Source organism: Uranotaenia lowii, unplaced genomic scaffold (genome assembly GCF_029784155.1).
Source record: "Uranotaenia lowii strain MFRU-FL unplaced genomic scaffold, ASM2978415v1 HiC_scaffold_271, whole genome shotgun sequence".
NCBI lineage: Eukaryota > Metazoa > Arthropoda > Insecta > Diptera > Culicidae > Uranotaenia > Uranotaenia lowii.
Genome location: NW_026598170.1, coordinates 29,548 through 50,000, shown reverse-complemented (window position 1 = coordinate 50,000; position 20,453 = coordinate 29,548). Strand labels below are relative to the sequence as shown.

Sequence of the window (20,453 nt, the reverse complement as noted above, 5' to 3'; positions counted from 1 at the left end):
CGGTTAAGCCGAATTGGTTGGAGCGCTAAGCGGCTGCTGTCTGTAAGCAAGCAAGTGCACGCGTGTAAGTTTGTGTGAAGACACCCACCACCACTTCGCAACATACACGTACCTATAATAGGTACGTATACGCTTCGCTGACATGGACGAAGGAAAATGATTTTCAAAAAAGAGATTCGATCGAATGCTTTTCTCGATAACACATCAGGTTGCAGTTGTTCTACGTAAGGCTATACGATCTCGCGCGATCGGTTCTCAAATATCTATTCGAGATCCAATCTTCAATAGCACACACGCCATTTCCGACTGACAACAAACTTTAACGACTTAACTCGTTATTGACTGACTCACGAAAGTGAAATCGTTACATCTTATAATTTCAGTTCCGTTTTGCTTATGATTCAAATATATTTTTTTTTTTGTATTTTTACTTTTCAGGCTCTAGGTTTGGTATCCTAACTTTATTTTCAATCTCATTCTTTAGCCTAGTGTCGCTCGATATCGCATATCCTTAACCGAACTTAGCTCAACAGATAATAAAAGTCGGGTCCAGAGAATAAAAAAATAGCTAAGTGTAGTAAAGCAAGATTTCTTGGATCCACAAACACTCGCACAGCTTAGTTTTCCCACATTGAAGAGTAGTTTGCATCGCTTGAAGTAAGAACAAACGGAGAAAGATTTTCATGAATGAATTTACCAAGTCCGGGTTGATGGTACACACAACACAGAAAAAAACCGGTAATCAACAACCTCAACAACCAAGTCCATACATTGAAATGTTGAAAGAGAGTTCCCAGATTGGGAGATTTTTTGCCTTTAATTTACGCTAGTCGCTCAAGAACATTGCAAGTGCCTACAGGATTTAGCAATGACGGCATCGCTTATTGGAACATTAGCGCTGCTATTTGAAAAGTAATTCAATTAAAATTAGCGATCGCTTTTTGGAGTCCTTAAACCCATTATAAAAGTTAGCGCTAATAAATTGGGATATTGCCGCCGCCCGTGGCGTAGAGGATAACAAAATTCTTTTCCTCTAAAGACCCATTTACAGTTCTCGAGAATAATTTGGTTTTCGTCTATCATTCATCAACGCAACGAAACTACCCAAGCAACCAAAAGTTGCATACTAAAGTCTGCTTTTGCTCATTGTGGCGCTCCTAGTGGACGGATTTGGAAACTTTTTTCACCCACGTGTCGGGAAATTCATTACCTTTCACCATGTATTTATGTCATAACACCAAACGATAGCATTTTGTAAACAACCGCCATGGAAGCCGAACGGAGAGATCAAATTGTGCACAGTTTTCTTACGAGTACGAGTGCGAGAATTTCTTCGAAACAGCAATGAATAATTTTTTTAATTTTTTTTTATGAAAGAGTAAAGAAAATGCTGCTTTTTGGAGTCCTTAAACCCATTATAAAAGTTAGCGCTAATAAATTGGGATATTGCCGCCGCCCGTGGCGTAGAGGATAACAAAATTCTTTTCCTCTAAAGACCCATTTACAGTTCTCGAGAATAATTTGGTTTTCGTCTATCATTCATCAACGCAACGAAACTACCCAAGCAACCAAAAGTTGCATACTAAAGTCTGCTTTTGCTCATTGTGGCGCTCCTAGTGGACGGATTTGGAAACTTTTTTCACCCACGTGTCGGGAAATTCATTACCTTTCACCATATATTTATGTCATAACACCAAACGATAGCATTTTGTAAACAACCGCCATGGAAGCCGAACGGAGAGATCAAATTGTGCACAGTTTTCTTACGAGTACGAGTGCGAGAATTTCTTCGAAACAGCAATGAATAATTTTTTTAATTTTTTTTTATGAAAGAGTAAAGAAAATGCTACATTTGTATGAAAAACAAATTATGAATTCGTTAATAAATGACTGAACTACACGCAATTGTTTGTGTTCCAATATTAAATGAAGCAGACTTTACATCCGTCGAACTTGGTCAGCACTTGGTCGTACAGCTTTCGAGCACGGATTCTGGCCACATTGTTCTGCTTCAGCGTCCGATTTGGCTGTTTGCTGGCTCGGAATGACCTTATTCCTTCCCGGAGACGAATTCGTCGCACCGTACTGTGAGCGGCCTGGAACTTATTGGCCAAATCGCGGTCTGAAAGATTGGGATTCCTCTTGACGGCCTTGATGACTTTCCCACGCAGTTTCCGGTCGACAGTTCCACCACTGACCATAGTTCCACTCCGACGCTTCGAATGCGGCTTCCGAGCCGTCGTCAATGTTTCCTTGTACTGCTTGATAACACGCCATACGGTATTTCTGGGCATTTTAAGCTGTTTAGCTAGCTTCGATGCCGACAACAATGGATTTTCAAGAAAACTGTGCACAATTTGATCTCTCCGTTCGGCTTCCATGGCGGTTGTTTACAAAATGCTATCGTTTGGTGTTATGACATAAATACATGGTGAAAGGTAATGAATTTCCCGACACGTGGGAGCGCCACGATGAGCAAAAGAATTTGTTCCAATATTAAATGAAGCAGACTTTAATTTAAAAACGGGAATCCGAAGTTCACATTTGGCTGAAAAATAGTTTTACGTGATTTTCAGATATACTTATATTCACGTGAAAGTTGCTCAGAAACTTTCATCGCCTTTTGAAGGGCTGAAATATTGAATACAGCCGAAATGATAAGTTCAGATTAAAATTCAGATTTATTTGGGGAGAAGCATGCATGATTCAATCACTGACCATACTGACTGGACACTCGATTTCGTTTGTTGGATAATTTTTCCAACAGTACGCAATATCGATTCCAGGGTGCGCATCGATCAATTTGAAGAAATGCTATCCCAGTTAGAAAGTTCCACCCAACTTTCGAAAAAAAAAAAGCAATTGAGACGATAAAATCGGGCTAAACAGGTACAATTTTCCTACAGGGCATTTGTATCGGAAAAATGGTACGTTCGCCACCTATCGTCGGTATTGCGAACCTGCTAAATGTGATGATGAAAATTAGCCAGAAAATGATCGAATTTTTGTTCTAAGTGTCCTGTCAGTATGATCAGTGATTCAATCTTGATTGAAGAATACAATAAATTAACCAAAAAACATTTTAAGGGGCGATTCTTTTCTGTTCCCTTGCGTGGAAAATATAGTGTTTTTGCAGTTTGACGTTAATTGGCTTGTTTTTTTTTTAAATTTCACTTGACCTGAGGAGCAAGTTGATTGGCTTAAAGCACTATATAATCACACTGACATGACACTTAGAAAACAATTCGATCATTTTCTGGCTAATTTTTTTTGTCAACTTTTGCAAGTTCGCAATAGCGACGGTAGGTGGCGAACCTGCAAAATTTGACAAAAAAAATGCCCTGTACGAAAAATGTACCTGTTTATCGAAGAAATTGCCTATTTTTTTTTAAAGATGGGTGGCACTTTCTAACTGGGATAGAATTTCTTCAAAACGATCGATGCGCCCTCTGGAATCGATATTGCGTACTGATGGAAAATTATCCAAAAAACGAAATCGAGTGTCCATGCAGTCAGTATGGTCAGTGCTTAAAGTGCGTTATGCTATGCCGTGATATGCCTCATTCTAGACCGTATGGAAATTTAAAATTTCTCAATTTTTACACCTCCCATAACTTTTTATGGTTAAGTTAAAAGTCTCTCTAATTAAATAAAAAAGTCATTTTTTGCAGCGGTCTAATGCCTCATATCAGCCTTTTAACAACTGTTCGAAACTGATAAAAAATGTAAAATTTCTAATGAAAACGAATACTTAATTTCAACAAAAAAGATTTTTATTTCGAAAAATCATCAAACAAATCTATTCTGCACAGTTCGTAATAAAAATCAACTGTGATTTTATGATTTTTTAAAACAAAAAACCCAAAAAACATCAACAAAGCGGACCAACGTCTGTCTTAGGAAAAACCTGTTTCGCCAGTGGCATGGAAAACGGTCGGCGCATGGCACTAACTTGTAATATCACCCTTCACTAATTCGAAAAGCTGACATCACTTTTCGAATATTTTTCATGCAAAATTTTGGCTGTCAACGAAAAGGCTTTTCTGCATTATTCTCCATCGCCGCAATTCCCATCAGCCGTACAGGAACGAAGTTGTTCTGAAAGAAAGTTTTCTGTGTAATTTAACCACTCGAAACAAGGTAATTGACTTTTTTCTCTAAATCATTTCAATAAGCACAGACTTCTTTATTCCGTGCGATAGAATGTCGGACTAATTCTCCGGTCATTTCGGGTTAAAAATGCCATGAAGTGGGGCTGCTCCAGTTACATAACTTTTTAGAGGTTATCCTGTATGTATGCTAAATAATCGCGATTTCGGCCACTTCCAGATGCTGACCAACCAGATCCAGCAAGCCGCTCGGCTTTTGGGAGCTCAAGCTCGCCGCAACTACGGTGCATCTGCCGTCCTGCTGTCGAAGGCTACCGATCCGATTCAGCAACTGTTCGTCAACAAGTTGAAGGAATATGCCACCAAGAGCAAAGGAGCGTAAGTAGCTTGATAACGGATTTTGTTCACGATTTGTTTCCAGTTACCCCTGGAACTGAACCTTTAATGCTTAATCCTTAACACATAAAAAAATACCGAGCCGAGATTGCAAAATTTTGTCCCGTGCTTGTCGAGACAAAAAAAAACTCAAATTCTCGGCCCTGTTCAGATTTCTTCGCAGTCCTTATGTATTGATATTTTGTTCTCGAACATTGAATAAGGTATTTTAATGTTTGACATATTAGGTACCAAAGTTAATAACGAGCTCTGATAAGACCATTTTCATATCCTTGATAGTAATAATTATCTTAAATCGATGAGCGCTGACTTTAAATAATAATGCGTAACCAAACCAAATTAAAAATTTAAAAAAGAACACACTAGGCTTGTTAAATTTTAAACTTTTGTACACACATTTGAATATAATTTAAATGTTTCTAACTAATTGGAAATTATGTTTCAAAACAGCTAAAATGATGTACTACTTAATTTTTTATCAACGCAATAAACCACTCAAATGCTTCTACTTTTTTCCAGCGGTGGCAAAATGGTAGATGCATCTGCCAACATTGAACGCGAGCTGAAGCAGGAACTGGACAAACTGGCCAAGGTGTACGGAGGCGAAGGCGGCGTCGATATGACAGCCTTCCCAAGTTTCAAATTCGAGGAACCGAAGCTGGGTCCCATTAACTCCAATTAGGCAAGCAGGCAGTGATAAAAGAAAAAAAAACTTCTTTCGTGGAATAAAAACATCATTTCTAGTGGTTAGTTTTTGGAGGTATTGATTTGTGAAGAAATACCTAAACGATACTTTGATCGGTGCTCTTTAATCCGCTGCTCAATTCGAGTATCTTTTCACTTGCAAATAATAGAATACAAAGTGTTTGAATGAGTTCAAAAGTAAGGCGATATTGACGCACAGAGGAGCATACAATTCTTGACACATGTTGCGAGATTGTGCGAGTTGTGATTTATTTCGCAAGACAATTGTTAAACATTCCATCGGAATTTTAAAATTGCAGATTTTTAAATTATTCGATAAAAAAATCGATTTCCCTGATTTTCATTGGTGAGTTTTGTGGGTAACTAATCGAAACTTTCAAGCACCTCTAAGTTAGATCCAGACAGATCAGGTATATAAGTAACTTTTTTGAGCCAATCAACAAAATGGATATGCGTTGTTGAGTTATTGGCGAAATAAGATTTTCCACGTTCATTTTCACGAGAACTGTGAATGATAGTTTAATCTCGCAGGATCAAGTCCGTGTATCTCTGTGATATTACTACTGGTTTGTAAAAAAGAAGCAATTTGAAAGGACTTCGAAATTTTGAAAGAAAAATATAAGTCATATAATTGGTTTGGATACCTTGTTTAGATTCATTCATCCGGAATCTGCGAATCCTCAACGGTACGCGAAGATGGAATGTACACCTTGAAAGCGAACTTTGATTTGGGAAACGATCCGGTGTTCATGACGGTGCACTCTTGTTCGGTGGTTTGGAAGCCCTGGCAAGGATCGCCAACCACGATCAGATCCGGCAATGGGTACAGCGAAAGTGCGCTATCGTAGTTCCAGTGAATGGGCATCGCTATCGGATGCAACGGGGCCAGTGTTCCCTGACTGATGAGGGTGCGTGCAAACTGAAAGTAGAATTTATGAAGTACTTCTAGAAGGAACAATATCTTGTAACCAAGGAGGCCATGTAAACTTACGTGATCCTCCAGCTGTCCGCTTTTGGGGAAATGGATGGTATTGCGACATAGTTTGGTGACAAGGTCCATTCGACAAACCACAATTTGCTGGGTGCAGTATTGAATTCTACATGGATTGGTTGTCAAAACGGTTCGTGGATAGCGCTTTTTCAAATCGGCCACCAGAAATTCCGGAAGCGGTGGCCTCGGGAGTATATTGGCTGCCGTCGGATCATCACAAGATGGTACCAACACCAGGTCAGTTTCCATTTTCAATCGTTCGCAGCTGGCTAGAATTTCTCCAAGGGCTTGGAAGCGTCCCCTCAACGAGTATATATTGTCGTTCATCTTTGAGAATGGTCCCATGAGAACGATGGCTACAGGTGGGAATTCATCATAGCCACTGAACAGTGAACGGAGTTTATCCAATACTATCGGATTGTCCAACCAACAGTCAGCTAAGAATACGATACTATCTTCGGAATTTTTGGCTTCCAGTTCCGCTAAATTTTTCGAATATTTGAGTAAGCTCTTGGATCTGCCACCCCAGGTATTGACGGTACCGAAAAAAGCCCGACTGCTAGAGGCCAGCTCAGTCACCGGGAAACCCATTTCTTCGATCTTCAACGTACCATCGCGATATTTTCCACAGGCAAGAACAAAGCATCCTTCACAGAATAGTCCCGATGAAAAGACGGTTTGGCTCAAATCAATCGGAACCACACCGGTTGGATCCTCCAAATAGAATTTGCCCTCCGTTAGTTGTGTCAGCAACCCCAGGATAACAACCTAAAATATTTCAATTAACTTTTAGTTCTTTATATTTTAAATTGTTCAAAGAAACCCACCTCATTCATTTTGGAAGTCGACAGCAAAGTTTCGATCTTCCTCAGTGTCAATCGTTTAACATTGTTGTTTAGGACAATTTTGCTAGTGTTAAACATCTCGTGGCGGGACGTTTTCTGCCACAGCATCTGATAGCGATCGCGAATGTACTCGCTTTTGGCATCGGGCCCAGGCAGCAATCCCTTCTTCCCTGTCTCCGGAAGAAACTTTTTCTTATCCTCGCAGTACCGAAACTTGGGCACATCGAACGCGCTGATGACGCTAAAAACGCTTTCGTTGTCCTCCAGGCCGGTATTGTTGGCCTCCTTGATGGCCAGCTCGATGTGGCGTTTCTCCACGACCGGCAGGTTCAGATTCTGTCCCTGCACGTGGTTGGCAATGTTGTGCAGCCATTTCTTGCGATCGCTCTCGGCTAGGGGAGCGATCTGCTGCGCCAGGAATACGCTGGCCTCACTGAGGAAATAGAAATTAATTGCCTATCAGAAAATTTCATAATAATAATATAATGAGGACGAACATGAAGGAAAATAAAAAAAAATGTAGATAAGATGAGGAACCATTAGATTCCATTGGTGTGTTGATCATTTTAACAATTCTCTTAACTCTATAAATACTGCATACGAGCTTATTATGGGCTTGAAGTTTTTTTACATTGTTTAGCCGTTTTCAGTTTTGTTAATAATTTCAAACTGCTTTAATGTATCCAAAATTTAATTAGCAATAATATAGAACTAAAAAAAAGTTAAAAATATTGTTATCTCGTTTGTTAAACTATTTAACCATTGATTTTTTTTTTGTTTTTTATTGCATAAATCTAGAACAATAAAGTAATTTCCATCGAAAATTTTTTTTTGGCAACAAATTCATAGTCCATGTAGCAGAGGGTTAAAAATCCTGTTGCAATTCACCAGTTTTTAAGATTTACAGAAAAATAGTTTGAATACAAATTCAGAAAGTTTTATATTAATTTGGTTCAATTAACCAACACGAAAATTACTAGTTCCACTTTTTTTTTATTTATTTGATCATAGGAATTTTAACACATCCATCCCTCTAAAAAATACTTAAGACTGTTTTTTAAATAATATATCCCTAACATACCATCCTTATGTGAGAATCTAATACCTATAGGTAATTTCCATCGAGTATACTAAACTACAAAAAAAAACAACAATAATAGGCCATATTTCAGACCGCAGATGATTCGAGCCGAAAAAGAAAAAAAAAAACTTACCTTCGAATTTGAAACCCACTGATATTAAATCGTGAAACAATTTGCTTTTTCAGCAGAGCAACATCACCCATATTTTTAGACAGATTTAAACTTAACACACAACGAATTCAATAAATTTTAAAATCAATTTGTTTTAAAAGAATCGCTCAACTGAACCGAGTCGCGCCTTCGATTGGCTAGCATCGAACGGTGATCCAATGTTTTCGCTTCATCTCACGCAAAAATAAAGCCTTTCCACGATTTCACACGGAAAAATTGGGTTATTCATAAAAAGTGTAGCACTTACACCTTCAAAATTATTAATCGATTGTTGCTCAAAAATTGTATTTCACTTATACAATTTTGGGTAGTTTTGGGTAGCCAATATACAGATGTAAACTAAAATTCGATTATTCAGCTCTGTATAAAAGTTTGTTGTTGTTGGAAAGCTTTGGAAGGAGATGTTCAGCATTGAAATTTTCCAAAGTTATGTTATGATGTTTTTTGTTTTCCATATTTTTTTAAGATGAATCATCAATTTCAACTCGCAAAAGGTACGTATAATTCTTTAACTTAATTCATAAATGTAATTATTTGTTTTTAAGGAGAATGTGCCCACAAATGCTGCTGTTCAAGAAACTTTTTTTTTCGACAGCCGCCGGATAAAATTGTCCTTCGTGTGTGATGCTAAATGAAGCAAGCGCAATTTTCGCACAACTCCGAAAAGTTTTACGATAAGCTTCGAATAATGATAAGATGAACCGGCGAGCCGGAAGGATCGGGAAGATTAATTACACATTGATGGAACGGAATATTGTAAGTGTTTGTTGCTGGCTAAAGGGTAACGTATCTAATACTTATTTAAACCACAGATGAATTTAAACTTCAAATTGAGAACTGTATCAATCTTTTAATTAATTTTTAATCCCGACTTGTAAAAATTAGTAATCTACCGACACTGCTAGGAAAACCTAGATTTTTTTTAAATTAATATTCTATTCTTTGGTTATCCTTTCTAGGAAGATTCCAAAAATTCTAGAGGGCAGCAGGATGTGTTTGATAAATTCTTTGCCCGTGAATCGGAAGGATCCATCGTTTGATGCTCGGGATATTTTGAAGGTTTCGCAGGAAAGAAATTTCCCCTGGTTGGAGCTACCCGATGATCGTATTGACACAACCGGGGGTTTACGAGGCAATACTGTTCTATATGAGCTGCCCCAAAACACCAGTTGCTTTCGTACGTTAAAGGAAATCAATTTTGATTACAAACAATAAGCATCTATTCCCTTTTCAGTGGCTCTACTGTATCCGCCCAAAGAACCTGGGCAAGCTCCGGAAGCCAAGTTCCAAAAGTTACGTTTTCATGACGTTAAGGTAATGATATCCTTTAAATTTGATACTCATCAACAAACTTCAGTTGCAATGTTATCGGAAATTTGAAAATCTTAACTAAAACTTGTTCGTGTTTCTTTGCAGGATTCGACGCAGCCGTTTAAAGTACATTATTCCATGGGTGGAAATCTCGGGTAAAAGGACCGAACTGAAAGCAGGAACGATGACTGGATGTCAAAAATAAAAAACAACAAACACGGATGATGAGCTAGCTAATTTTGTTGTTTCCAAAAAGCAGTCAAAATTTTACAATAGTCCGCTCTCCTCCAGCGAGAATACAAAACCGGAAAAAAAATAATTTGACGATTCTAACGAGCTCGCCGAGCACCCTTCAGCACCTGATTTGAACCAATTTTGAAAATGCAGCTCAAGGCGCTGAGCTGCTACAGTAATTTTTTTTTTGCCGCCGGTAAACAATCGAGATTACACGTTACCGGGTTGACCAGCTAAAGTATTAATTCGTATAATAAAGAATAATTGCTACGCAAAAGAAAAAATTTTGTGATTCTTTGCTCAATAAATTTAAAACTTTCATTTTTGCTAAGAAATCTCAAAAATGCATGGGCATCCCCATGTCGAAATATACAGAATTGACTAACCGAGTGAAAGCTCGCAAATGTATAAAAGCTCTTTGCACACACTCTGCGTACAACGCCCAAAGTTAAAACTAAGTGGAGACACTTTTCTTGAAACTGTATAGGTTTTTATACAGAATCGAGTAACTTTGGTTACCGTGCAGGATACCTAATTCGATACCTTTTGCCGAATTCAATCAAAACAAATGGCGCCCAGCCCTATAGAATTTGACTATTAGCGCGCCAAAACGTGTGACGTCATTACTCGGAGCGAGTGGTATTTTCGCTAAAACACTGCGCTTTTTCATCGTTTCTGCAGAGTACGACGAACAATTAGTGATATTTTTCGACTGTTTCAATGAGTAATTACGTTCCAAACACGGGCAAATACGTTGCCGAGAAACCGGAAGGGTTCGTAGAATAGTTAACACTTATATTTCTGCCCTTAGTTCAAAGTTTAATCCGAATTTTTTTTTTCCAGAGATGACACCAATGAGATAGGCTATCGTCAGTCGAAGGAGAACGACAAGATCGATCTCAAGTATGGATACGAACGGGTCAAAGACACTCAAGAGCGCACCGGGTATCTGGTCAACATGCACTCGGTAGGAAATTGCACTGATATCATTCTATACTGTCAATCCTCCTCCTCCCTCGCCCTTTAGTCCAAATCTTCAATTGTAATTGTAATTTTATTGAGTAACGATAGCCTTAATGTCTTTTATGCTGGAATTAAAATTTTCGATAAGACAACTTTCCTCGACCCTAAATATGATATTTTTGTATCTACGTAAAAATCAATGAACAATTACAAACAAACAAAACGAAAATTTAAATAGGATTAAAACATAAAAAATAATATAACTGGACGATATACTTCATAAAATAAAATAAATTCCTAAACTTCTTTTAGACCGAGATCTTGAATCAAGACCGGCGGCTGGTAGCTGCGCTGGATTTGTATTTCCTGCAGATGGACGGCACCCGGTACAAAATGACAATCATCTACGCTCCGTATCTGCTGCTGATCACCAAGGAAGGCCAAGCGTTGGAAGTGTCGAAGTTTCTAACGAAAAAGTACTCGGGCCAGCTGCTCAATGTGGAATTTATTGAGCGGGAGGATCTGGATCTTCCGAACCATCTCAGCGGGTTGAAGCAAAATTTGCTGAAACTAACCTTTGCCAACACCACTCACATGACCAAAGTCAAGCGCGATTTGGCGGCCGCTGTCCGCAAGAACAAGGAACGTGATAAGGCCAACACCTACTACATGCAGATGCTGAGTAATTCGTTGGCCGTTGCTTCCGAAGGAGGCGCGGGTTCCAATCAGAATCAGGATTTCTACGACAGCATCATGGATATGAGAGAGCATGACGTACCCTACCATGTGCGAGTATCGATCGATTTAAACATTTTCTGTGGCCTCTGGTACACGATGCGTTGCCGGGGCGGAGATGAAACCCCTTTAATAACGCCTCGGCCAGATATTCTAGATCGACCCGAACCGGTGGTACTGGCGTTTGACATAGAAACAACCAAGCTGCCACTCAAGTTTCCGGACGCACAGACTGATCAAATCATGATGATCTCGTACATGATCGATGGCCAGGGCTACCTGATCACGAATAGGGAAATTATCAGTGCTGAAGTCGAGGATTTTGAGTACACTCCGAAGCCAGAATTCGAAGGACACTTTATCGTGTTCAATGAACCAAATGAAATGACCCTGATTCAAAAATTTTTCGATCATATTCTGGACGTAAAACCGCACATTTTTGTGACCTACAACGGGGACTTCTTCGATTGGCCTTTCGTGGAAGCCCGGGCAGCGGTGTACGATTTAGACATGAAGCGGGAGATCGGATTTTCGAAGGTGAATGCCCGGGATGGGAACTATCTGTGCCGACCAGCCATGCACATGGATTGTCTCTGTTGGGTTAAGCGAGATTCGTACTTACCGGTCGGTTCCCAGGGCTTGAAAGCCGTGGCCAAAAGTAAGCTGCGCTACGATCCTGTCGAGCTGGACCCCGAGGAAATGTGCAAGATGGCCGTTGAGCAACCACAGGTAAGATGTAAACTAATCAATCTCTTGAATTTTGTCCGATTGGGAAGCGCGTGCTTTGCCAATCCATCGGGTTGGATGTATGGGTGAACGTAATTGCGCCTCTCGCTATTACTTCTCCCAGCCATTCAATTGATGCGGGACAAAGGGTCTAGAACGCACCTTTGAAGCTTTCCATAAAATATGCTCTTGGCTCATTTTCAACTTCTATACATTTTCTCCTACTAAGCATCTGCTTTATCTATCCGTCATTTAATTTCAATCTTTAATTCTTCTATCAAGAATTTTCGTCGTAAAAGTTCACCGCAATGCCATTAAACCAGCATATAATAAATCTATTGAATTGTGTGAGATGCGCCGTATAAAAACGGCATCATTGAAAACACATCACAATACGACACATCAGTAAAAAAATCATCAAGGTCTGCTCGGGAAACCATTACAGGAACCTTCCTCGGCCTAAAAAAGCCCCACTTAGTTGTTTCCAAGTCTGTAAGGAGCAGACAGACCGAATTTCATATTTAGAATCATTATTGCGATTTGTTTTAAATTAGGTAGTAACAAAGCATTTTCCTAATTTCTGTAGGTTTTGTCCAACTATTCCGTTTCGGATGCAGTTGCTACCTATTATCTGTACATGAAGTACGTGCATCCTTTCATCTTTGCCCTGGCTACCATTATTCCCATGGAACCGGACGAGATCCTACGTAAGGGTTCCGGTACGTTGTGCGAATCATTGCTGATGAAGGAAGCGTACCATGCCAGGATTGTTTTCCCCAATAAGCAGGTTAGCGAACTGAACAAATTGACTGCAGATGGCCACGTGCTAGACTCAGAGACATATGTCGGTGGACACGTGGAAGCACTGGAATCGGGTGTGTTTAGGGCAGATATTTCCACACGGTTTCGGCTAGACCAGGACATGCTGAAACAACTACAGGATAATGTCGATAAGGTGGTGGAATTTGCGATCGTCACAGAAGAGGGCGTGCCGTTAGATTTGGTGACAAATCTGGACGAAGTGACCGAACAGATTAAGGCCTCGTTGCAGCAATTGTATGACACACCGAGCCGAATTGAGCAACCGGTTATTTATCATTTGGATGTGGGAGCTATGTATCCTAATATTATTTTGACCAATCGTTTGCAGCCGTCGTCGATGATTTCAGAAACGGATTGTGCTGCGTGCGATTACAATAAACCGGATGCAAAGTGTAAGCGAGATATGGAATGGATGTGGAGAGGCGAGATGTTGCCGGCTTCAAGAAATGAATTCCAACGCATCCAACAGCAGCTGGAAACGGAAAAGTTTCCACCGTTGTTCCCCGGTGGACCTCCGAGGGCTTTTCACGAGTTATCTAAGGAAGATCAGGCCAACTATGAAAAGAAGCGGTTGAGCGATTACTGTCGAAAAGCATACAAGAAGACAAAGGTCACGAAGTTGGAGACACGAACCTCGACGATCTGTCAGAAAGAGAACAGTTTCTACGTCGATACTGTGCGAGCTTTTCGTGATCGACGTTATGAATACAAGGCTCTTACCAAGGTGGCCAAAGCAGCAGTTACGGCGGCTGTGAAAAGTGGTGATGCCGGTGAAATTAAGGCTGCCAAGGGTCGGGAGGTCTTGTACGACTCTCTTCAATTGGCTCACAAATGTATTCTGAACTCGTTCTATGGTTACGTCATGAGAAGAGGAGCCAGATGGCACAGCATGTCGATGGCAGGCATTGTGTGTCTTACGGGAGCAAACATCATCACTAAAGCTAGGGAGATTATAGAGAGAGTTGGTCGACCATTGGAATTGGACACTGATGGAATTTGGTGTATTCTACCAGCGTCGTTTCCGCAAGAATTCACTGTAACTACAAATCATCCAAAAAAGAGTAAAATCAATGTGTCATATCCAAATGCTGTGCTGAATACGATGGTGAAGGACTACTTCACAAATAACCAATATCATGTACTGGAAAAGCCTCATGAACCTGGAAGTCCTGCAGTGTATTCAATCAAAGATGAGAATTCAATCTTCTTTGAGGTGGATGGTCCGTATTTGGCAATGGTGCTACCGGCAGCTAAGGAAGAAGGCAAACGATTGAAGAAACGTTACGCTGTTTTCAATTTCGACGGATCACTTGCTGAGCTAAAAGGTTTCGAGGTTAAACGACGTGGAGAACTTCAGTTGATCAAGATCTTCCAGAGCTCGGTATTTGAAGCATTCTTACAGGGATCGACGTTAGAACAATGTTATGCGTCTGTCGCTAAAATAGCCGATTACTGGTTGGACGTGTTGTACAGCAAAGGCCACAACATGCCGGACAGCGAGTTATTTGAGTTAATTTCTGAAAACCGATCAATGTCTAGGAAGTTGGAAGACTACGGTGAGCAAAAATCTACATCTATTTCTACGGCCAAGCGCCTAGCGGAGTTTTTGGGTGATCAGATGGTGAAAGATGCCGGTTTGGCTTGCAAGTTCATTATATCTAAGAAACCGGATGGTGCACCGGTAACTGAGAGAGCGATTCCACTGGCAATCTTCCAATCCGAACCCAGTGTGCGTCGCCATTATCTGCGTCGCTGGTTGAAAGATAATACTATGGGAGATGCAGACATTCGAGATGTTTTGGATTGGCAGTACTATATTGAACGGCTGGGAGGTACAATTCAGAAAATTATCACAATTCCAGCTGCTCTGCAAGGTTTGAACAATCCGGTTCCGCGAGTTCAACATCCTGATTGGTTACACAAAAAAATGTTGGAGAAAAACGACACGCTTAAACAAAGACGTATCAGTGAAATGTTTACCGTTAAAGAGAAACCGATAGTGGACATGGAAGATTTTGGAAGAGCGCGATCGCCCACAAGTGGGCCAAACCTACCAATTTGTAATTCTAAGCGAAGACGTACGCCTTCACCGGAAGATCCAACAGCTCCGGAACCCAAAACATGGAGGGAAGCCTTAGGGGCTCCTCCACCGGTGGGAAGTTCAAAGGAAGAATTACAAGCTTGGTTGGCTTTCCACAAAAGGAAGTGGAAATGGCAGTTGACACAGAGAAAGAAGCATAGAGATCCTCAACTAAACAAACGGTCACGGATGGAGGAAGAAGTGCCAGTTGCAAGTTCGTTGGGGTCTGGCCGACAAGCTGCTACTCTGGGTGGTTTCTTGCGTAAAACTCAACGTTCATTGATCGAACAGACCTGGCACGTGATTCAGGTAATTGCTACGGATGAAATGGGCAACTTTAACGTTTGGGCAATGGTTGGCGAAGAATTGCACAAGATTCGTTTGACCATTCCGAGAATATTTTATGTTAATCAAAGAACACCGGCACCGCTTGAGGAGGGTACCATGTGGAAAAAGGTTCATCGAATTCTACCACGTGCTCGACCTGTTTACCATTTGTACCAGTATGTAGTACCTGAGAATGTATTCCGAGATAATCGTTTGGGTATGCTGGCGGATTTGGCGACCCCAGATATTGAGGGGATTTATGAGACGCAGATGTCTTTGGAATTCCGAGCATTGATGGAGCTTGGCTGTACCTGCGCAGTTCAACGTTCAGAAGCACGAAGTTTGGCAACCCTTGCTACGAAGGACCTGGATTCTTTCAATATTCAGCAGTTGGAGATGCGGAGCTCGCATGTGCCGTATCTGAAAGACGGAAGAAACATGAGAAAAATATTTTTGTATCAACACAATATACCGTCGGGAAAGCGAGAGATGTGGGGTCTATTCATGGGGCCCAGCAAGAAAGCGATCATTGTAGTTCTGGACACAGTGCGAACCAATCAGTTGCCAACGTTGAAGAATCTCTATACATCGGAACGGTTGGCTTTGATTAAAGGTGAAAATGAAACGTTAACCGAAGAAAGTTTGCCTCCTGCTGATATGACTTTTGAATCCTTTATGGAGGTTGATCCTAAACAGGTGTATCAGCGTATTTCTCGAGCTTTATCAGCTTATAAAGATGAAAAACGGGGCCCCACAATTCTTTGTGTACAGACAGCGATGGGATTGCAGAAGTTGAACCAGCTGTTACCAGCTTGTTTGGAATTCCCTGAAACTCAAATTCACATTGCGGACAACGCATCTCTTCTCTCAGGTCTGGAATGGCAACGACATGGAGCTCGATCGATGGTGCGCCATTTCCTGAATTTGAATCACGTTGTTGAGATGATGTTGGATCAGTGCAGATACTTCCAGCTTCCAATTGGCAATATGCCAGCTGATACGGTGCTCTTCGGAGCTGATTTGTTCTATTCACGCCATTTGCAGAAAAATAATTTCATTCTGTGGTGGTCGCCGAGCTCACGTCCGGATTTGGGTGGCCGTGAAGCCGATGATTCTAGACTGCTAGCAGAGTTTGAGGATAACATTTCGGTGGTGCAGAATCGATCTGGTTTCTACAACACTTTCAGCATAGAGCTGAACCTCGAAAGCTTGGCAGTTTCGGCGCTTCTACAAGCAAGTCGGATTCAAGAAATTGAGGGTGCTACTTCGGCCACAACATTTGATGTAATTCCACAAGCTTCCCTGGATGATATGATCAGTAATCAGGGTATCCAAACATTGCCCAGCTACGATGAAACCGCACTCTGTTCGCAGGCGTTCAGAGTGATGCGAACCATGGTCAATGGATGGTTACGGGAAGTTTCCATAAATCGTAATATCTTCTCCGACTTCCAGATCATCCATTTTTATCGGTGGGTTCGATCATCGAAAGCATTGTTGTATGATCCAGCATTACGCCGGGCATTGAACACCTTGATGAGAAAGCTGTTTCTTCAAATAATCGCTGAATTCCAGCGGCTTAAAGCCGAAATCGTGTATGCTGATTTTAACCGAATAGTAATTCATACTGGGAAAAAGACTCTTTTCGATGCCTTGGCATACACGGATTATGTTGTCCAAAGTATAAGAAATAAAGAAATGTTCCACAGTGTGTCGCTGTCGCATCAACAATCTTGGGAATTTCTCCTTTGGATTGATACTGCAAATTTCGGTGGTATTAGAGGCAAGGAACTCGCCCCGGATACAGAAACTGCTGAAACGGAAGCAGAAGAAGAAGAACTTTCTCTGGAGATGAATTGGAACATCGCGGAGCAATTGCCAGAAACTGGACGTTGCAGAGAGCACTTTGAACAGTTTTTGATTTCCTATTTGGAAACTATGGCAAGCGGCGTGCCAGCTGCGAAGGCTTTGAAAAAGTTGTCCCATGTAGCCTACGATATGGTTCAGAAAATGCACAAAAACTACGGCCGCGGAAAGGATGGACCTGCTCTAGAGTTCATCAAAGCCGTTTGCAAGGTCCTGATGGTCAACAAAGAAACTGAGGAAGAGGTGAGAATAGGTTTAATTTATTTTATAGTGTTTACCTTCAAAGTGAAACAATTCTTTTGATTTCAGCTGACAACTCTGCGTCGTAACATGTTGCTCCTGGTTGGAGTGGGAGACTTCAGTGACAAAGCGGTATGGAAGGATCCACTCAAATCCTATGTCCTGAACGAGGTGATCTGCAAAGCCTGCAATCACTGTCGTGATCTGGACCTCTGCAAGGATAATCACCGAGCTCTGAAGGATGGCCACCCGGTGTGGCTGTGTGCACAGTGTAATGTTGATTATGAAAATGTGGATATCGAGATGCGTTTTCTCGATGTGGTTCAGCGCAAGGTGATGTCCTACGTATTGCAGGATTTACGCTGTGGACGGTGTAAGCAAATTAAGCGAGAAAATCTGGCTCAATTTTGCAACTGCGCTGGTAGCTTCGAAAATCTAATATCGGCGGCTGACGTGAGACGGCTATTGGGGACTTTCCTAACGGTGGCTAACGATTATCGCATGCCACTGTTGAAAGAAACCATCGAGCATACTTTGAATACTTGCTGAAGGATGGTAGGCTTTTAAATTATTTAACCTATTTTTCGAAAAATAAAAACCTTCTCATATGTACCAAAAAACTGTTGTGGTATTTTATTTCGGTGAAAAAGGCACTGGAGTATCTTGTGGGAACAGCTCGAAGCTCAACTGTTGTAGGTAATTTAATGTCTCTTCTCTAAGGTACTCTACTCGCGATAGGTACGAACATTTTATTAGGATTTTCCCATTTCTAATATGTGTGACGCCATTGAAAGGTGAGTTATCATAACAAATTTGAACTCTTTGCATGAATAACAAGTTGCGTTGCAACTTATTTTATACATTAGTATTCTATTCTACTGGTTATTTCAAGGTAAAAATCTCTAGGTAGCAAATGATGAACCGGCACTGTTGATTAGGATTGAACTCCACGATCCGACATCAAGATGGCTACCAACCAAAAGTAAAAATGACTAGTCCACATAACATCCATTGCAACCGTTGAGAAGAAATGCTTGAATTTCGCGCGCGATCTACACGCATTGTCTTGGCAAAAAAACCCGAAGCCAACCTAATAAGGGAAGGCAATCGGGAAGCCCTCTTGCTAACTGGTGCCCCGAGGGTTACTCCCAGACTATACAGTTTATTTATTTTTTTATTTACATAGTATTCTGTCACACGACATAACTTGACGAACATAATTCCTAAAATTCCCTCGGTTCATAGCAACCGTTCTCCAATTTCTCGGGCCCCCGCTCGTCTTGTTCCTACCGGATTCGTAGCGAACACCTGTTTTGCAGGACAGTCGTCCGGCATTCTCGCAACATGTCCCGCCCAGCGTATCCGGCCAGCTTTCACCACCTTCTGGATACTATGCCGCCAAAGATTGTTCTTAACACTCGTCGCTCGAATACTCCGAGTGTACGCAGGTCCTCCTCGAGCAATATCCATGGGTGGTATGAAAAAAACTTAGTAATTGCTTTTGCTAAACTGAATCGACCAGTCGAGCAGTCGCTTAAAGCAATTGCTTCGGTTGTTATGAATAAAGTTTTTTTTGACAGCTGTTTTCTCAGTCAGGAGCTTTTACTTTTAGAACAAGCTAGTTTGGTATGAATAAAGCTCAAACCTGAAGCAATTGCTCGACAAATCTCATAGCAATTGCTTTATTTTCTAAGCATGCTCGGTAGCAGACTATTCCAATAAAAAATTCTTTAATAACGTCATAAACTTATCAAATTAGCAATATTTCACTTCAAAACAATTCAAAAAGGTATTTTCAACATGGATAAAGAAAAGTCGAAGTGATAACCCAACTTTTTTCATATTCCTGTCGTTGTATAAAATCTTGTATAAATTCGTCTAAGATGACAATAAACAAATCAATTAGTAAATATTTCAAATTAAAAAAAATCCGGCTATAGTGGAAGAAGTCCCAATTGGCTCAAAGTAAGAAATAAATTGTAATAAATTAAAACATTATACAGATCTCTCATTTTTATATAATTTTTTATAATCCTAAGATTTAAAAAAAAAAATCTAAATTAAAGTGCGCGCCTATTGCCTATTTTTTTATACATCGGATTATCCCGATCCGAATACATGTGGGAGAGTAAAGGCAATTTTTTGTTTGACAATATTCGAATATGTATTCATTTTTCTTTAAACATCAACATACGAGCACGCATAACCAAAAAAATTCCGGTCGTTCTTACACCCACCACCCGCTTCGTCGACTTCAAGGCTACTTCAGCCGTACTTTTCAATTTGCTGATCGTCTTCTTTCATTTTACTTTAAAAAAAAAATCAGATTCTGCTGGTTGGATAGCTCTATTTTTCGAAGCAAAAGCTATGTTCTAAGACTTTAGTACACATCCGCTAAGCAAATGTTTATTCATACCAAACTAAGCAAATGCTTTTGACTTTTGCTTTGATTGATTTCGAGCTAAGTAAAAGCTACCGAAGCAATTGCTAAACCTTATTCATACCACTACATGTCTCGTGCCCGTAGAGAACAACCGGTCTAATGAGCGTCGTATACAGGTTACACTTCTCGACCGCAGTTGCTTGTGGAGTCCATAGCAGGCACGACTTCCGCTGATAATTCGCCTCCGGATCTCACGGCTGGTGTCATTGTCTGCGGTCACCAGTGAGCCGAGATAGACAAAGTCTTCGAATATCTCCAGCTCGTCGCCGTCGATCGTGACCTTGTTATTACTGGACAAGCGGGTTCGGTCGGTTTCGGATCCGCAGGCTAGCATGTACTTCGTCTTGGACGTATTAATCATCAACCCAATCCTTCCTGCTTCGCGTTTCAGTTTGCGGTAGATCTCC

The 20,453-nt window shown here is 40.8% G+C and overlaps 4 protein-coding genes across 4 annotated transcripts; 3 read left to right on the top strand and 1 right to left on the bottom strand.

Moving 5' to 3' along the window:
• The first annotated feature begins 4,024 nt into the window (after positions 1-4,024).
• On the top strand, positions 4,025-5,255 carry LOC129759785 (ATP synthase-coupling factor 6, mitochondrial). The gene is made up of 3 exons (XM_055757306.1): positions 4,025-4,140; positions 4,330-4,487; positions 5,025-5,255. Exons 2-3 carry the CDS (start codon positions 4,330-4,332, stop codon positions 5,185-5,187), a joined length of 321 nt encoding a protein of 106 aa, XP_055613281.1. The 5' UTR covers positions 4,025-4,140; the 3' UTR covers positions 5,188-5,255.
• Positions 5,256-5,838: 583 nt separating this feature from the next.
• On the bottom strand, positions 5,839-8,455 carry LOC129759783 (DNA polymerase epsilon subunit 2). The gene is made up of 4 exons (XM_055757305.1): positions 8,261-8,455; positions 7,029-7,479; positions 6,202-6,969; positions 5,839-6,129 (listed from the first exon to the last, which is right to left on the bottom strand). The coding sequence occupies exons 1-4, from the start codon at positions 8,329-8,331 to the stop codon at positions 5,866-5,868; spliced, it is 1,554 nt and encodes a 517-aa protein (XP_055613280.1). The 5' UTR covers positions 8,332-8,455; the 3' UTR covers positions 5,839-5,865.
• A 198-nt stretch (positions 8,456-8,653) lies between these two features.
• On the top strand, positions 8,654-10,297 carry LOC129759786 (uncharacterized). Its single transcript, XM_055757307.1, has 3 exons — positions 8,654-9,476; positions 9,534-9,613; positions 9,716-10,297. Exons 1-3 carry the CDS (start codon positions 9,290-9,292, stop codon positions 9,767-9,769), a joined length of 321 nt encoding a protein of 106 aa, XP_055613282.1. The 5' UTR covers positions 8,654-9,289; the 3' UTR covers positions 9,770-10,297.
• Positions 10,298-10,468: 171 nt separating this feature from the next.
• On the top strand, positions 10,469-18,215 carry LOC129759782 (DNA polymerase epsilon catalytic subunit 1). The gene is made up of 5 exons (XM_055757304.1): positions 10,469-10,617; positions 10,688-10,811; positions 11,120-12,271; positions 12,855-17,606; positions 17,673-18,215. The coding sequence occupies exons 1-5, from the start codon at positions 10,565-10,567 to the stop codon at positions 18,150-18,152; spliced, it is 6,561 nt and encodes a 2,186-aa protein (XP_055613279.1). The 5' UTR covers positions 10,469-10,564; the 3' UTR covers positions 18,153-18,215.
• Positions 18,216-20,453: the final 2,238 nt, after the last annotated feature.